Source organism: Catharus ustulatus, chromosome Z (genome assembly GCF_009819885.2).
Source record: "Catharus ustulatus isolate bCatUst1 chromosome Z, bCatUst1.pri.v2, whole genome shotgun sequence".
Lineage (NCBI taxonomy): Eukaryota > Metazoa > Chordata > Aves > Passeriformes > Turdidae > Catharus > Catharus ustulatus.
The window spans coordinates 25171932-25190842 of NC_046262.2; the positions used below are offsets into that span (position 1 = coordinate 25171932).

Below are 18911 nucleotides of genomic sequence, written 5' to 3' on the forward strand. Positions count from 1 at the left end.
ATCAAACGCAAATGATAAGAAAAGCAGGTGTGGATCACTGAGGGGTGTTCCAGGCTTCATCCTCATGGGAGAGCTCTGGCATTGGTACTGCTATTGTACATTGTTAATTAAATCATTCTAATTAATTCATTCGAAGAGTAAATTAGAAAGGAAAGAAGATAAATTACTCTAATACATTTAACCCCATGCTGTTTATTTAGCAGTTGAACAAAATAATGTGGTTAAAAAGAGTCTAACAAGGCAAAAGCCCAAGACACAGCTGTTTAATAGCATTAAAAATGAGATCTCAGACTGTGCTGTAGGCACATACTGCCTGTTTGCATTTAAAAGGCTTGCCAAGATAGCTGTATTGGCAAACCCTGCTAGTTTAGATGCAGCTGATACTAACAAAATAAATCAAAATATGTATTTCCATCTCCTGAGTGAAATAATCTGTTCTGCTAAATGGATTATTTTACTAGTACAGCTCTGCCAGTGTTAGAACTCTTGCTGGTGCTACTAGGGTAATCTGGGAGATGTTCTAGCTACATAGTTATGCCTGCAAAACATGTAAGTGTCAATATACTGATATGATAAAGCTTGCTACACATTCAAGGTTCCAAGAACTTGTCTCAACACAGAAGCCAAACCAATTTAAATAAAGAGCAAGTTGAAATAATTTAGTTAAAACAGCAGCATTCTCTGCATAGCAGACAAGCTGGATTTGAGTTGAATGAAGATTTTCCTACCCCAATATTTTCAGAGTCAAATGTGGCACTTACTTCTAGAGATTAAAATGAAAATATTTAGGGGTTTATACTGACATACTCATTTTTTCAAACTTCTTATTACAAACAAACAAACAAACAACAAAACCAACCCTAAGAGATTATAAATTTCACATGACTCTAGAAGCTGAGGCTTTGAGAAAAGGGCCAATTATCTTGTGATTTGAGATAAAATCATGATATTTAGCAACACTGCAAAGATCCTATCTATCCTGCCATACTAATACTAGGAGAAACATGTCTCAACTAGTTCAACGGGCATGTTAAACTATGTCCTGGAATAGGCTAGGCCAGCTTTGTTTTCAGCAATGTCAAAATACAGATTGGCCCATCTACAAAACTGGCTTAACCAGAATAATGCTTTACTGTGATCTGACTTAGTTCTCAGACCAACACAAACCAGACCAAAGATTTGCTTGGACCAAGTTAATTTCTTGAGTTTTTTCCATGCCAGAAAGCAAGCATTCTTATTCTAAATGTGCTGTAAGCTGTATTCAGACAACCCTATCTACTTCTAACTCCTGTGCAGAAAGAAGAAGAAACACTTTGGTTATTTTGTCACTTAAGCATAAATAAGAGCTCATTTGACCACATCCAAAAGAACAGCTGCTGTGGTTTGTAAACATGGACTATGGAGTTACTTTTTCTCCTTTCTCTCTGTTCTCACCAGTTACAACTGCTTTACACACACAGAAGGATCTGTCTGGCTGTGTACTTTTTTCCCCAACAGATGACTTAAAGCTTCATCCAATCATTCTGCCCTGATTAACTTAACGGGTTCCTCATTTCATGGAAAAAAAAAGGAAGATCAGTACTTCATCTGGTCATTTGTTTACAGGATTATTGCCCCACTTCTTTTCATGCAGGGTACTGCCCAAATCTGCAAACTGTGGGCATCTATGTAAATCCTGTATGTTGTCCTCTCTATGGATCTCATTTTTCACTGACCATTCTTACAGCTATGATTCAGATGTTACTAAGCAATAGATAAGGGAAAATTATTCTATCATTTTGGTTTATAACCCACAGTGATAACTATATGGCTGTTCAAAGTCCTAACACTGTATGAAGTAATGCACCCCTGTGTTTTTAGTTGCATAGAATGAGATAATCTGACTTTGACACCAGATTGTGGAAGATTCACCATAACGGACAGGATGTGGGTGGAATCTCTGCAGGTTTAGTTGGAGAAAAATGTGGAAAATAGGCTCAAGGTATTTTATGGTTATGTTACAATGAAAGGAAAAACCTGGACTCCTAACATGGACAATACGTATGTAACAAAGTTGAACATTCACAGTCTAATCCAAAATCCTCAACAGGTACATGACTCAAGTGAACATTGGTGCCTGCGAATACCCCCTGTGGAAGGTTGTTTACAATTTACAACAGCTTCTCACACCTAAACAACTTTGAAACATTCTTTATTACATACAGATGTGCAACATTTTTAGAACAATACAATGCACAATACTTCACGTTGTAATAAAACAATATTGTAAAAAGAAATAATCTATGAAACAAATTACTCTTTAATCTGCTCCCCGTTCAGCTATGCTCTCCAGGCTTACATATGCCCACAGGCTGTCTAGAATTACAGATGTGTCCTGCTGTACACTAAGCCTGTGCTAATCTGCAGACTGTGGAGTCCAGCAACACAAATATAAATAACCATCTGCATATTAGCAAATTGCTTACAGCGCATTCGTTTTTTTCAAAGGAGAAGTTTGGGTGTTTTTTCATTATGAAGAATGAGCAAATTCTCCTAACTATTACATTTATAAAGAAGCTTCCTGCTAGTGTGAGTAATTGTTCTTATCTTCCTTAAAGCCTCCTTAGACTAATATCATTGCTCTAAGTGATATTAGCAAATAGTCAGCTAGCAATCTGTGTAATGTTTAGTATGGTATCTTATGTTTTTCTTGTACAGAGCCACACAATACCATTATGTAAACACCGTTGTTATGTCTAGAAGAGGTTTATTGTTGAAATCGGCCTTTTGCACGTATTTTGCAAAAGGCGTTTTTCACATACTTTGTTAATTGGGAAGTAATTAAAGCCAGGCTTCCCTTTGTGCTGCGGGAGGGCAGCAGTGAAACGGCAGCTCCGCGAAGGCCTCCCGAGAGCGCAGCCCGGCGCCGGGAGGAGCAGCCGGGCTCACATCCCGCGGTGCCCAGGCTTCCTCCGCGCCCTCCCGGCCGCTCCCAGGAGGACTTTCCCACCGTCTGCCTTGCTCGGTCTTCGCCTCCCAACGGGACACGCCACGAGGAGCGGGACCGTCCGTTCTCTCGGCTCTGCCCATCCCGCGCAGCTGTTGCGGTGTCTGCGCAGCGAGGCGCGCCCCTTGTTCCCCCGGAGCGCGGTGTAGGAGCTCGGACAGCCAGAGGCTGCTCCGCCCGGCCCCACGCCTCCCCGGCCGGGTGCGGGGCAGGAAGGAGAGGCCACTGTGCACCCCGGTCCGGGGCGACACCAGCTCCCCAGCGTACCTTCCCCGCCGCCGGCCGGGACAGCAACTGCGAGCGCGCTGCCCTCGCCCTGCCGTCCCTCCCCCGCCTGTCACTCACAGGCTTCGCATAAAGCCTCCCCCCGCCCCCCCAACCCATATACCGCTTCTCCGCTCCGCCGCCGGGGCAGAGCCGCGACCGGCGTGCCAGCAGTAGCAGCAGCTATTCTACCCTTCTTCCTTCCCTCTTCCCCACCTCCCGCCTCCTTCCGCGGCCCGCCTCCCGCCAGCGGCACCGGCTCCGCCCGGCGCTGCTGCTCGCCCGGCGCTGCTGCTCGCTCGCCGCGGCACCGCCGACCCGCAGAACCCGGCTCGTCTCCCATGCGCGGCGCTGCATCGCCCAGGGACCTCCGCGCTCGCCCGGGAGCTGCTGCTGTAAGTTGGTGCTGCCGGCCCGGAGGGGAGGCGTGAGGGCAGAGCCGGGCACAGAGCGGCCGCCGCGCTGCCGGCCGTGCTTCTCCGCTGGAGCCGGGCTGCCTTGCTGGTCCCCGGCACAGGCGGAGCCCGGCCTTCCTCCGCGCTGTCCGGAGCGCCAGGTACCAGGGGGGCACTACTGGGGGACATTTGCGGTGGTTTGCTGTCTGCTGTACTCGGCTGCCCTTGGAAAGCGTCAGCTCCTGATACGGAGGGTGCTAGCCTCCCCGGTGGGCTTCAGCTTCCTGCTTGGGGGCCCGGGCGCTCCGGAGCATCCCTCAGTGGGCTGAGGCAGGGCAGGGAATGAGCGAGCTCCCCCTGCTCCCTGAGCTGGCTGCGGCGCTGCTCTCCCTGCGCCGGCACAGAAACTTTTGCACGTGGTTATTTCTGTATAAAGGAAACCAAATGCATTTTAGCTTCTCACACTGGTTTTTATATCAATCTGGGAAGAAGCTCGGCAAGTTTCTTCTCAGAGACCGAGTAATTGAGGCGTTTTGATGGGGCGAGCTGAGGGGAATTTAGAGTTGCGTTTCTTTGTTTGCATGTGGTGAGCTGTAGTGCATTCCTAGCAGGAGCAGCGTGTTCTGCTTTCTGTCTGCTGCAGGTCCTAGGCAGCCGCGGAGTTTGAAGACTTTAGGCAGTGTCACGGTTTGCCTCTGCCACACTGATAGCATCGGTGCAGATTTAGCAATTGAAAGCGGTGTTAGTTACACGATGGGATGATTAGTAGATTTCCTCTCTTTCAGCTGTTTTGCTGATTCTGAAGAAAAACACAACCACCACTGTAACTACACAGTCGTATTAAAATAAGCGTCCATCACGGATGTGTCAGTAATTTGAAAAGACTTAATTTTTCATTTGATTTAGGCCGAGACCTGCATGCTGTAGAACGGTTAAGTAGGACAAGGAGCCTGTTGTTTAGTCTTACAGCAGTGTTTACTACTGGGCTGCTGTGACAAGTAGCCTGTTGAAGTGTAATTATAAATCAAAGTCTTGGTTCAACCTCCATTCCTAGATAAAATCTATATCTATAATTTGCTGACCACTTCTTGTCTTTCACATACAAATACTATTTCTAAGGAAAAAAATGCCCGAAGGGAATTGGCTAATATTATTCAAGATGAACACTTGATCACTGACTGTAAATTACCTTTGCTGAAGTATTTGAGGCTTGCATAATTTCCAACACCTAAGAGAGAAATTGGAGATGTAATTTTTGCATTTTAATATTCTTACAAGATTCTGGATTGACCTAATTGCCAGAGACTCAGGCTGTTTACAGAAACACTGACTGTTAGTGGGTGATGATACTTGCTTCTAAGGGGGTGTTTGTTCAGCTAGTCCATGTGCAAACTCATCTCAGCGCCACACTGGAGGAAAAAGATGTGCGTAGATATGTATCTTTGTTCTGTTTGGGGAAATATGTTAGCTTATCTTAAATGTGAATTGGCATATTTTGAATTCCTCTCAATAGATGACATTGCAATGATAAAGACAATCTTACAGGAACAGTTCAAGACCGGTGTATGTGAAATCTACTTCTCAACGGAGACTAAGTTTCTGTTATAGTAGGGTGAAATGCTTAGTGCCTTATTCAGTAGCTGTTTGAGAGGGGTTTTTATACAACTTTAATTTTTTTTTTTCAGTGGTATTTGTTACGATAGCTGTGGGTGGGCTTTCGGTAACAGACAGTGATCTATTCCTTCCCTCTGCATGTGGTCTGTAGTTCACTAGTCTCCACTGTATGCATAACTGCAGGGTGGTTTTTTAATGTTTGCCTCTATTTTGTTGTGGTTATGGGCTCCTTCTGAATGGTGCTGAACAAGTGTTGCTCATGGGAGTACACAGCCTGGTAAAAGCTCTAAATACCTGCATCTGCAGCCTCTGATGTAAACTTTATCTGCCCTATTTCTGAACCCTGTGTGCATGATGAAAGAAAGTTTTCAGTATACTCTGAATTCCCCCAACACGTGGGGTCAGAAAAGAGAACTGTGTTTTCATAGAGATCCTGACATGCCTCTAGACTCTGATGTCTACCCTCACATTCAGTTAACTGGAATGGAAAGTGGGGGGCAGTGTGCATATTCAGAGACTGGTTATTCTGTTGTCTCTGATCGGTGGGGTGTTTAGCTCACATCCCGCTCTTGATGAGGAACCTTGAGTAAGAGTAGGTCCTTACTGTGAGGAAAACCTACCTGTAGAGCTCCAGTGAATACTGTGCCTTGCATCATAACAGCATTTTAAACAGCCAAGTGCCTGGAAAAGTCTGAAGAATTTGACAGTACAGTGTTCAGTTTCCTATTTGTGTCTTCAAACTACATGTGTACTAGTATTTCAGGCCAAGACCTTTCTGTAATCCTTTAGTTCCAGGAGATTTCAACCTGTAAATGGTCAGCATCTTATTTTTGGCTATAGATTAAGTGGGTTATTTTAGTCTGAGATTAGTACTCAAGATCCTCAAATGCCATCTGTGTGGTTTTTTTTTGCCAGACAATACAACTTCATTAAAGGTAATTTAATTTTCCTTTTAAAAGAGTTTGTGTTTTGAAGGCATCCCAGCTACCTTAAGTAGTTTGGTGCTTAGTGCATTTAACAGGTGCTCTGGGGAACACTGGTATGATCCCTTTCTAAGCTTTGGCATGGTAGGGTGAGACAGATACTCTGCCTTGTAGCTCTGATGTATAGGACTCCTGTTTGCTTTGGCGACCTTTGGATTGTGCACTGTTTTATTGGGAGTGTTACCTGCTGTTTTCAATCCCAGTTAAGTTTCATCAGGCAAATTATATTTAATATTAAAGGAAAAGGGCTATGGTAGTTTTACAGTAAGGCGTCTTTCTTTTCCTTACTTTAAACTGGGTTTAAGAGCTTTTTTGCTGTGACTAAAGGGAAAGGTGTATCACAGACCTGCTGTTGCTCAATATGGTCAATCAATTACATGAGCACAGACAATGAGGAGGATGATACTGCTGTGCTGCAGTTAGACTACAGGTGTTGCATGTTCCATATATACAGATTGCTTGTTCGGAAATGGAGTCTGCTGTCCAAATTAAACATGTGGTTTTGATTTCATCAATGTTTCTGGTCATATAAATCTAGAACAATACATGTATTAAAAATGCTGTTTTTGAGGCTTGAAAAGCTCTTGTATTATCTTGAAGCATAAAATGTGGGAATGAAATTCTACAGTTCTTTACTGCTTAAAGATGCTCAAGTATATGAAAATGTCTGTGTGAGGGCAAAGTATATCCATATTAAAAACCTTCACAAGTGGCCCTAGGTCATGGTCTGACTTAGGACATTGCATGCTTTCCAGGTAGTTCTTTTGGCCAGTTCTTGATTTGAAGGTGCAGTAAGAGGTACTCTGGACATGCAAATAGCATAGTAATTAGGCAAGTTTTGTTCTTGCCTTTTGCTGAGTTTTCTCTGCAGTTTGGAGACAGAGAAACGAGATTATTACAGTACCAGTCACAGCCACAGCTTGCACTGAGTTCTCTATGTTTCATCTTGTACTATTTGCACTGTAGCTTTTTGGCCATTGGCTTTATATCGCTGCCAATATTCCTCCCTTACCCTGTACTCTATACTATTTTGACTTGACTCAGTTAAATCTGGAAACTTGCTGCTGCAGTTTTACATAGACCTGTATATCATGGCAAGTAACACTAACATTCACCTCTAAACAGGATCTGAGTAGTGGTTTTTTTGTTAGGAATAGGGCAGGATAGGAGATGTCTTCTGTTTTATGCCTCCTCAAATCTTCAGAATGAATTAATGGCTTAAACTGTCTGGACCTGACTCTCCATGTGGCTTCAGATGTAGTGTCTCAGTGACTTTGGATGGTAGTCAAAACATGTTTTTCTGCTGACCCTGCCTATGCTATATCACTATAGCAAGCAGACACTGATTTCTGTGCAGTGAAAGTGGAATCTGTAAAATATACTAATAATATTTTTTTACAGTTACACAAGTTTAAATGTACAGTTGATACCAGAGTTTTGTTTTAAACATTTTTTTTTTCCATTTTATGCTGTTGCATATGGAATCACTATACCAAAGGGAAGCTTCCTAATAGGATTAGGAGGTTTTTGTTCCCTATGCAGCTTTTGACATTCCTTAGGTATTCTGTCTGGTAGCTCTTCCTGCTATGATTCAGTACAGGAGAATGTTTCAAGCGTGTGCATGTGTATGTAAGTAATGAATCAGCTGGTCTAGGTTGGGGAAGGGTGAGAAAATCTGTCCTGGTTCATTTTCTTTCTCCAACTTACTTGCTTACTGTATTGCTATGAAAGTTGGAGATCAGGTTTCCCAAGATAAACCTGCTCTTGGGCAACAAATTTAGACTATGTCATTTATGAACCTCAACTTACAAAAAAATAAACGCATGCCAAAGGTAGATGTAATTCTCTGTCCACTCAGCTGTAAATTAAGGCTTTTTCTCCCCCATCCTATAGTGAATAATATACACACTTCTTGATACGAAAAACTAATAATGATTTTTACTTTTATTTATATTAAATTCTTTTCTTTGCTTATAGGTGTGAGAGAAAATGTCGGTCAGCATGCATGAAAATCGCAAGTCTAGGGCCAGTACTGGCTCCATAAACATATACTTGTTCCACAAGTCATCCTATGCTGATAGTGTCCTTACTCACCTAAACCTCCTGCGTCAGCAGCGTCTCTTTACAGATGTACTTCTCCATGCTGGAAACAGGTCATTCCCCTGCCACAGAGCAGTTCTAGCTGCTTGTAGCCGCTACTTCGAAGCAATGTTCAGCGGAGGACTGAAAGAGAGCCAAGACAGTGAAGTCAACTTTCACAATTCTATTCACCCAGAAGTCCTGGAGCTTCTTCTGGACTATGCATATTCCTCCAGAGTTATCATCAATGAAGAAAATGCAGAGTCACTGCTGGAGGCTGGTGACATGCTGGAGTTTCAGGACATTCGGGATGCTTGTGCAGAATTTCTGGAGAAAAACCTTCATCCCACCAACTGTCTTGGTATGCTGCTGCTGTCGGATGCTCATCAGTGTACCAAGCTGTATGAGCTCTCTTGGAGGATGTGCCTTAGCAACTTCCAGAGTATCAGTAAAAGTGAAGACTTCCTCCAACTGCCAAAGGACATGGTAGTGCAACTCCTTTCCAGTGAAGAATTAGAAACTGAAGATGAAAGGCTGGTGTATGAATCAGCTATCAGCTGGGTCAACTACGACCTGAGTAAGCGCCACTGTTACCTGCCAGAGCTACTGCAGACAGTGAGACTGGCCCTCCTGCCAGCCATATACCTTATGGAGAATGTGGCCATGGAAGAACTTATCACCAAGCAAAGGAAAAGCAAGGAGATTGTAGAAGAATCAATAAGATGCAAGTTGAAGATACTACAGAATGATGGAGTGGTCACCAGCTTGTGTGCCAGACCCCGAAAAACTGGCCATTCACTTTTTCTTTTGGGTGGCCAGACCTTTATGTGTGACAAGCTGTATTTGGTGGATCAAAAGGCAAAGGAGATCATTCCAAAGGCTGACATTCCAAGCCCACGGAAAGAGTTCAGTGCTTGTGCCATAGGCTGCAAAGTATATATCACTGGGGGGCGAGGATCAGAAAATGGAGTCTCCAAAGACGTGTGGGTGTATGACACCCTTCATGAGGAGTGGTCGAAGGCTGCTCCCATGCTGGTTGCTAGGTTTGGCCACGGCTCTGCTGAACTTAAGCACTGTTTGTATGTAGTAGGAGGGCACACTGCAGCAACAGGGTGCCTTCCAGCTTCCCCTTCAGTATCCTTAAAGCAGGTAGAGCAGTATGACCCCGTGACCAACAAATGGACCATGGTTGCCCCACTGCGAGAGGGAGTAAGCAATGCAGCTGTAGTCAGTGCAAAGCTGAAGCTGTTCGCTTTTGGCGGTACCAGCGTTAGCCATGACAAGCTGCCCAAAGTCCAGTGCTATGATCAGTGTGAAAACAGGTGGACAGTACCAACCACCTGCCCCCAGCCCTGGCGCTACACGGCTGCAGCTGTTCTTGGAAACCAGATTTTTATTATGGGTGGAGATACTGAATTCTCTGCATGCTCTGCTTATAAATTCAACAGCGAGGCATATCAGTGGACTAAGGTGGGAGATGTGACAGCGAAGCGCATGAGCTGCCATGCAGTGGCATCTGGAAACAAATTGTATGTGGTTGGAGGCTACTTTGGCATCCAGAGGTGCAAAACATTGGACTGCTACGATCCCACGCTAGATGTATGGAACAGCATAACAACCGTGCCCTATTCATTAATTCCCACAGCATTTGTCAGCACATGGAAGCACCTCCCCTCCTAATTGTGCATATGTTGGCAACTACAAGTTAGCAGGTAAGAAATAATGCCTTTGAATTTCACTGTAATAATGCTTTTCAAAAGAACTTTTCAGCAGCAGCTCTGAGGAGGGGTGAGTATGTTTGATGCAATTTTACATCTGGATCACCTGAGACACTTATGTTTACAGGCTGTTGTAAGCCAGGCACCATGTCTATGGCAGCACCAGGTCCTGGAAATAGTTTGCCCCATATCTTGCACCTACTTTTACAAGGCCTTATCCTTCAAGCTTTAGATGTAAAAGACAGGGAAAAAATAGCATTTCAACTTGTAGGGAAGTGCAGATAATCCTTTGGAAATTGGCTCTGGCTCTTAGGTACTAAATGCATGTTAAACAAAGGTTCCAGTGCCATTTTTCTGATGACTGAACCTAGGTCATTCTGCATCCAGTAAGAGTACTCAAAAAAGATACAGTAAATTCTGATCTGAAGCCTGATAGCAAATTCTCTTGAATTTCCATGCCTTTAGAGAAAGCTGCTGTCTTATGATAGGTGTTTTACAGACCTAACTTTCAAAATCAGCTAGAGAGTGTGGTTGCATCTGCATGGACTAAGGCTGCATTTTCTCCATGGTTACACTTTAAAATACAGATTTTTCAAAATACTTATGCTTATGTATGTTGAACTAGGTATAGTGTCAGGAAGATGTGTAATTAATATTGCAACTTGAAATAATTACTACTCTGTAGCACACACTGTTCCAAAACAATTTAATTACACATAATGGGCCAGGTTCTTACCAGGTGCAACTTCAACATTGTATCTTCTCACAGGCAAGTCTGAATTTAGTCTTGCTTGATTGGTCGTTGTGGATTTCTTATTTTTATGAGGAGGGGAGAAGATTTTTTGTTATTAATCTGTGTATTTTGCAACAAACCTGTAGTGTTGTGTTGCTTTTATTCCCCATGTTCCTCTTGTGGCTTTAGTACAAAATCGGTTACTGCCAGCCAAAAAAGTATAGTGATGTTCTTGAGCCTAAATAATCAATGCCCGGTGAATGGTAGTTTGTTTTTGGATTTGAGCATTGTATATTGTATCCATGAAAGCAAGAAAGTTACAAGAAAAAGACAAATAAATACAGTTGCAGTTATTAAACAAGCTATGCATGTGCCTCTGGGTTACCTAAAAGTTCAGACTGAAGAGGATCTCTAGAATATAGGAAGAAGAACTTGTGTATAAAGACTTCTTTAGGTTCTTCTGTTTGGGACAGATCGTTGGGGAGGTTTTTTGGTGTTTTTTGCAGCAGTAGACATTTGCCTGACTCTTGCAGTAAATGTAAGCCCCAAAGGTTTTTGAAGCAGTGTAGATAGTGTAGACAGTTACTCTTGTAGTTGCCTTTTGGTTGACTGCGAGTTTTGGCTGAGTAAATAATACAAGGTTGGGCTCATGCAAAGCTCAGCTTTGAAATCTGCTGTGAATTTGGGCAGTGTTGTGCCATGATGCTCTTCTCTCAGGTGTTGTCTGCCTTGAAAACACTACTCCCCACTTTGTTCTTCCAGACTTTTCCTCGGAAAGCACAGCAAAAGCTAGAGACTTACCAAATCCTGGTTACCGGCAGTAATTGCCCACCTGACAGCAAATAGAAGCCCTCATTTCTGTGTCTCAGCTGCCTCCCTAGCTGGGAACTGCATCTCAATATCTTCAGTTAATTTGTATTATTACTGACTTTATGTGGTTCTCAGTGTTATCAGAACAGCAGTATTGAATGCCTGGGCTGAGGTCTGTGCCAAGAAAAATATTGACTTATTCTTCTGAGTCTGACTTAATTGTTCTGGAGTTTACAGAGCATGAGGGAGTGTTTTATTTTGAAAAAGAGTTCTCCGAATATAGCGGTGCACAAAGCTTTCCTTTACTCTGCAGTATCTTGTTAAAAGACATTATTTTATCTTCACTAACATGCAAGATAACTGGCTTAACTAGCACACTAGGATAACTGAATGCAGCTATAGACTGAAATCTCTCCAGTGCTGTGTGCTCATCCAGCAACTAGGTTGTTTTTTTTTCTACTGACTCCTACTGCTTTGTCAGTGGGTGGGAGGACCAAAAAGGAAATTACTTGTGATTACTCTATTTTAATGGTGCTGTGTGGCCCCAGTCTGACAGCTTTTAAGAAGACTTCAGTCTGCTTTGTCTTGTTCCTCAAACTTGCGAGTTTTGGGTCTTTTTTTCCTCTCTGTTTTGGAATTGTTTACAGCTTTTTGAAAGTTCATCCCATGACAAGAAACACTATTTTGACTCAGTGTTGATAGTCTGCTTTTATGGGAAGATTGTCATGCTATGCTGAAGAATGCCTAGAAAAGACTAATCAACACTGAGTGGACCCTTTTTTTAGACATAAAAAAAACTAACCCACACTTGCAAAAACACTATGGACTGTTATGTAGGCTGGGTTGTCTCCTGTTAATGTTCTCTGTTATTCTTAGACATTACAACCAGAGAGAGATGTGGTGCGTTCAAAGGATCTATGAGTTCACTAGAGCTCATTTGCATTGTAATGAAGTAGGATTTGCCTTCTAAAATTCTAGCAGTGCTGTCAGAAATTATTGTAATGAACTGATGATGGTTTGGAAACTGGAATTTTGATACAGTTTCACAGTGAAAAAGCAGAGGACAATCTCAGCACCCAAAGGCTGAGTTTCTCATTAAATAATTGATTTTGTGAAGGACTCTAGGATGGATTTATTGATGGATGGTATATTGCTGTGTAAAAAGAAATTAAGCATAATTCTGCTTAAATGAAGAGTAGATGTATTTTGAGTAAGGGAGTTCTATGGCCCTCTTTCTGTTGTGAGTAAATTCAATTCAGAATTTGTTACAGTGAACAGAGGTATTGGGGCAAGACAACTTCACCTTCCCTTCTGCTTTGTTCCAACCAGGTTTGTTTTGGCTGAGGTGTAGAAAAATCTCTGCACTAGATGCTCTTGCAGATTTTTGTGGAAGAGAAGTTACAAAAGGTTGTTTGCTTAAAACAAGTCCACAGACTTTTAAGATTTTGGGGGAACATAAAAATGTGAAATTATGCAGGATACAGAGTCCATCACTTTGAAGTGTGTCAGGTCACTTAGATTTAGGTTTCAAGTGACTGAATTTATACCCAAAAAATTAGTCAATCTTTCTGCAGTAAATAGGATAGCTTACAGAATAAGGTTAATAGAATAATAAATTCAGAATCTCACCCTAAATAATTATGTTCTTGACTGGTTTATGTGTTAGTAGTTGGGTATTGCATGAGAACTTAGAGGTTTTCAGTGTGGGTGGGGAAGCCTGTCAGCTGGGTTGTATCCTAAGTCTAGGTTTTAGATTTTCTTTGACATCTAACAAAAACCTTATGGTATATTGTTGCAGCAAAACCATTTAAGTAATTTCCCTCTCCTTTTCCTCCACCTCTTCCCATGCTTTTAGTTTACTCCTTTATTTGGAGAAGAGGATTGGAACCTCAGCTCTGGAGAAGTTTTTATGAAGAAAAACCATTCAGCATCTCTTGCATTTGAAGAAAATCATCTGCACCTTGTAAATTATCCAACCTAGACATGAAGGAATGGGAGAAGAAACCCCTGCTGTCTTCAGTGCTTCAACAAGTGGTTAAACATGAATGGACAAACCTCTGATCTGGTCCTTGTGCTAGTAATTGTGGATTAATGCCAATGTTAATCTGTCCTTCAAAGATGAAAAAAAACAGACAGAACTTCTTTTAGCTGTGCACCACGCAGCACTTGATTTCCATGGACCCCACTGTTTTTATGTGAAATTTGAAATGGTTGTCACCTCTCTTTGTGGTGGTTTAAGTGCCAGTGCCAGCTGCAGGGGAAGCAGGACAGGTCTGAAACAGCAAGATGCTGCTGTGAAGGAAGATAACAGCGGCATTGCTGCTGAACTCAGCTGACTGGAGTGTGCTTGCCTGTGGGCAGTGCCTACAGCATCTGTTACATTGTGTTCCATTGTCCTGTGTGCAGTAAGTGGCCTTCTGCTTCATAAGGACCAGTCCAGTGGTGAAATATTTTTGCAGCAGTGGAGAACGAATGTTGCATCCCCCAAATGCTCATTTGCCTGTTCTTCCCTGTATTTATAATTCAGTCTGTCCCTTTCCTATTATGTTACTTGTTGTAGATATAGTTATTTATTGTTCAGTGCTTGCATGCTGAAACAATGCCTGCAATTGTCTTCATGTTGCAAGGGCTTGTGTGAATTGTATGTTTTGCACATATTGTGATTGCTGACTTGCTCTGCTGCACAAAGAAAGAAGACTATTGGGTAACAGTTGGAGGTGGGAGGGAGGAGTGGCTTGCCAGTCGGAAATAGAAGCATTACAAGACAGGATTTTAAATTACACATGTACTAAAGGAAGAAGTCATGGAGGTCATTTTCTCAGGCCACCAGCTCCCTAGGTTGCATGTGGCGTCTTGTAGATGGTGTCCTTGCACCATTTCATTTGTTGGTCATACCTTTCAATTTCTATCCTGGAAATAGCCAAAGTCTCTTGCAACACATTTTGTGCAGCTTCCTGATTGCAACGCAAATACTGTGGAAGAGCTTCTGGATACCAAGCCCAGATGAAGTCATTGTCCAAACTTATTTATTTATTTATTTGGTTGGAGGAGGGTTACTTACAATATAGCCACATTGTCCTGAAGGAGTGGAGAATGGTGATTCAAGAATGGAAACAAAAAAACCTCAATATAGGTTAATGATGAAGTCTTAAAAAAGAAAGAGCAAAAATTTTGCACTGACTGGATTGCCTCATACATCTGGATTTCAGATCATCTGAGTGACCAGATGTCAAAGACCCAAGTGCTCTAGACAAATTTTTATGGGGATAGAAGATGAATTTCAAACCTCTTATCTTAAAAAATAAAAAAAAAGAAAGCCCTCAAACTCTGCTGCTTTTTATTTTTCTTATCCTGGTGTGTCTTTAATCACTTGGTTGCTCAGAAGCCTCAGATAATCCTGAGAAACCAAACTTTGACTTTTAAATAATTTTTTTTCTTATTCTGGTCTTTGGACAGATATGAAACTACTCTTAGGAATTTCAGAAGCTTGTGTTTCACAGGTACTTTCTTTGCCAGATCCTGTCATGAAGCTTGTATTGTATTGTGTTTTTTCTTAAATGTTTCTGGAGCCCAATATAACTGGCACATTCAGTAACATGGCTGATGTGTGCTGTGGTATAAGTAAACAGCTGCATGTGTGCATGCAAAACAAAAATAGTCACATTGGTGATGCTTGCCTTTCTCTGTGTGACAGTGATGTAGCTGTATTTGTGAAAGCTTTGTCATCTGAAAGTGCTTACATTGGTCACTGGAAGTTTCTCTGTGCTGGCTTACGTTTGATTTGCTGTTTGGAGTAGACTCTTTACATTTCAGAAATAAAATATTTGGAGTTCTGTGAATACTGAGATAACATTGATTAATCAGCAGTCATTTGCAGTTTTTAAAAGGGTGAGTTCCAGCTAGATGTGATGAAACGGATTCCTTGAAGAGGTAGATTAAAAGAGTATTTAAACCTATGGCCTCTCTACTCTTGTCCCCCTTAGATTACCTTTAGCAATAGGAAAACAGATTAGGATAGGTCTGTCTCCTTTCTGTATCCTTGTACCTGCACAGGTTGTCATGTTGAAGCAAACAGCCTTGAATTTTTGTTGGCCTTTCATCTTGTTGATCGCTCTCAGGAGTGCGAAAGGAGCCATAAAATCAGACTTCCTCTGTTTTGCATGTCCTCTCCCCAGGCACTAGCAATTACGTAAGGTACAGGGAAGTAAAGAACTGGGTCCCCAGGGGCCCCCGTGTTTGAACAAGGACATGTAGCTCTGAGATATGTGCTCTCTGTCAAGCTGATCAGAGTCCAGAGGTGAAGCTGCCTTGTGTCTCACTATTTAGCTTATGAAATCTGTTTTGTAGCACCATGCAGCTTCCAAAAGTGGGATGAATTTTCTACAGCTGTTTCCAGACTTGTGGTCTGCTTTCAAGTCCTCAATTAATTCCTGTGTGTAGGCTGAAGGAAACTGAAGTCAGGGTGGGCCTCTGGCTCTGCTGGGAATACACTAGGCTGTTGCTCTATGAGCTGTTGTGGGAATCCTGGCTGACTACTTGACCATTTCAGTGCTGTGAAACACCCCAGACTTAGAAGCAAATGCAGTTCACAGCAGAGTGCACACAAAAACCCTGGCATGAGATGGGAAGGTTCCTGCTATTTTGCAGGCTGGTTACTGTAGAAACATGGAACAAAGGACAGCCTTCCTCTTCTGGTATAATTGTGCAGCCCCTTTTCTATATGTCTGACACCTGTCTGAATAAGAGTGATTAGAGCAGAATAATGTTCCCAGTCCTGACCATTGAAGATGTGGTTCATGTGCTAAAAGAAAACTGCAAGTGAAGAAGTAAAATTGTCTATGTTGTTTGCTACTATGTCTTAAGATTTTGTAAAACTCACTTCTTTTCACAATGTGAAACTGAAGGTCAATAAATTATTAGGTATTTCCTCTCTGTTGAATGTTTATTTGAAGTGTTGTCTCTTCCTCCCCTCTTTCCTCACCCCTAAGTACTTTGAATCCCTTATAATGCCCTTTTTTATGTCCTCTTAAAAGAAGCACATCAGCAACATGCAATTAAATGCTTTGGTTTAAGCTTCTGCTTCAGCTGCGCTTTTCTTCCCTTTGTTCTCTTCTGCTGCTTTTACTATGATCTCTGTCTTAAAGTTCAGCAGTTAAAACTCAGAGAGCCTCAAAACATTTAAGAACAGGAAATGCAAGTTTGTTGGTGCTTGCAGTACAGTTTAGTTAGTGCCTGATACCACTTGGAAGGGAATTAGGCATCTTGAATCCTTTCTAATTATTCTCAAGTCAGAAAATGCTGGCTGTGTGTAAAACATTCAAATTGTTCTACATACATATATAGTCAAACTCTGAACTTTTAATCTCACTTACATTTTTGTGTATGCATGATGGTGGAGTTTGTTTAAATGCCGTTTATATACTATTTATTTCTAAATACTATTGATTTTCTGCATTGGCTTAGCATCTGTCTGGCCTGAAAGTGTTGCTGAACACTGTCCAGATATAAAATAGCAAGTTTTTCTAAGTTACTTTTATTAAAACTCCTGCAGCTGCCCTGAGAAAAGCCACAGGTTTCTTTGTTATTCTTTCTTATGACTTTCTGGCCTTGGCATGGCTTGGTTAACCTGTGTTTGAGATACTTGCCATCAGTTTTGGCTGGAGGAGTGGGACACTTAGAGAATCTTTACATATGAAGAATACCAGAAAAAATCAGCCTTTCCACAGAACAAGGTAAGGTTAAATTAATTTCAGTGCTTATTGCAAGCTCTTTGCTGGACAGTAACCTGGGTTGGTTTTTTCTGTTTGTATTTCAGCAGGGCATGGGATGCTTACAGCAGCACTGGGCACGAACAAACTGCTGTAGAGTGATTCAACTTATGTCATTTTAGGGCACTGGGTTTCTTATTCTGTCTGGTCATGGATTCAAACTCCTTTGCTTTGAAGTTTTCGCATACTGGAGGTTCTGATATTTATGTTGAGAGTGTAAAAAAATTACATTTAAGATTTTAAAAACTGATGATCTTACAAGACATCTGCAAGCATTTGCTTTATTCATAGTAAGTATTGAAAATAAATGCCTTGAATGATTAGAAAATAATCAGCTCATTAGCATTGACTATGGCTTCATCAAACATCCTGGGGTGATCAACCCTGACCTGTGGAAATCTCAAAGGCCCTGTTTATGCTAGTAAATGGAATATGCCTGGGGATGGTCTGGCACAGAGGCCAGCTGGGAGGAAACAGCCTTGAGCACTTTGAGCAGCCCCTTGTCCTGGCAAGACAGGGTGGCTGCATGCAAACTGCTTGGAGTGGCTGCTGGGGTGCTCTTGCTCCTGAAACCTACCCAGGAACACTCCAGAGGAGTGCAAGGTTTGCATGGGCCAAAACTACTTTGGGGCTTCACAAATGACTGAGCAGAACTGACAGCTTGTTCTGTGCCTGGGAACATGCCTGAATACAGTTTGATATATTACCATTGTTCCAGCCAGAACAGCGAGTAACATCACCTTTAGGTCCCTGGTAGCTGGGTGATTGATAACTAGTTGTATGACCCAGCATCAATGACCTAGATGGTGATGAAGGCGGAGAGAGGAAGCAATGCTGTCTCTTGAGGGACCTTGGTGAGTGGGAAAGATGAGTCCTGGAGAGGTGGAGTTATGCAGCTTCTTCAGATGCAACACATGAAGCTTTGGAAGTGCAGAGAAGGGAGGGTAGGAGGGTGGAAAATGTTTGGTGTGCCCAAAGCCATCCTGGTGGCAGTGCCCTGTGTGTTTTGCAGTAGGTGCATTGCATCTTTTGGTTTCAAAAAAAAAAATGGAGCAGAGTTCTATCAGAACCACAGCACAAGAGTGCACATGGGAACACATAACCCTGGCTGGCAAACACCAAATGAGACAAGTCACTTTTTTCATGAAGTATCATTGGTCCCCAGTTTTACCCAGTATGTCCTCATTTTTGGCCCTTACATCACTTACAGCCACATAATTTACTCCCCTCCACAGTGTAGAAGGCTGTGATCTGAAATGGTCTGTCATCTGGGTGTCTGTATGCATGTAAACTATACAGAAACATAAATACCATAGAAAAGCCATATGTTTATTCAAAGTTTTATGTTTGTGTGTGACATGAAGCCAAGTACGAACGAACTCAGTAGTAATATACACACATACACAATGTACACATACACCATCTGTCTTCTGTGTGTCTTTAATAATAATGGTCTGTGAATTTTAAAATTTCACTATTTGCTAGAAACTGTACATTTAAATATGAGAATTACCCTTAAAACAAAGCATGGTACATGAGGCATGACTGTGAATTAAAATAT

At 42.1% G+C, this 18911-nt stretch overlaps 1 protein-coding gene across 2 annotated transcripts; it reads left to right on the top strand.

Annotated features, from left to right (window-relative positions):
- Positions 1-3551: 3551 nt before the first annotated feature.
- Positions 3552-16521, top strand: ENC1 (ectodermal-neural cortex 1). Of its 2 annotated transcripts, none has more exons than XM_033085783.1 (3): positions 3552-3645; positions 8220-10033; positions 13438-16521. In XM_033085783.1, the coding sequence occupies exon 2, from the start codon at positions 8232-8234 to the stop codon at positions 9999-10001; it is 1770 nt and encodes a 589-aa protein (XP_032941674.1). In that variant the 5' UTR covers positions 3552-3645; positions 8220-8231; the 3' UTR covers positions 10002-10033; positions 13438-16521. The 2 variants fall into 2 exon arrangements, with proteins under 2 accessions (XP_032941674.1, XP_032941675.1); XM_033085784.2 differs by lacking the exon at positions 3552-3645 and adding an exon at positions 3657-3806.
- The last annotated feature ends 2390 nt before the right edge of the window (positions 16522-18911 follow it).

What these genes read in the sequence shown, in the direction of transcription:
- ENC1 (XM_033085783.1), top strand. Translation starts at nt 8,232, where the DNA reads ATGTCGGTCAGCATGCATGAAAATCGCAAGTCTAGGGCCAGTACTGGC.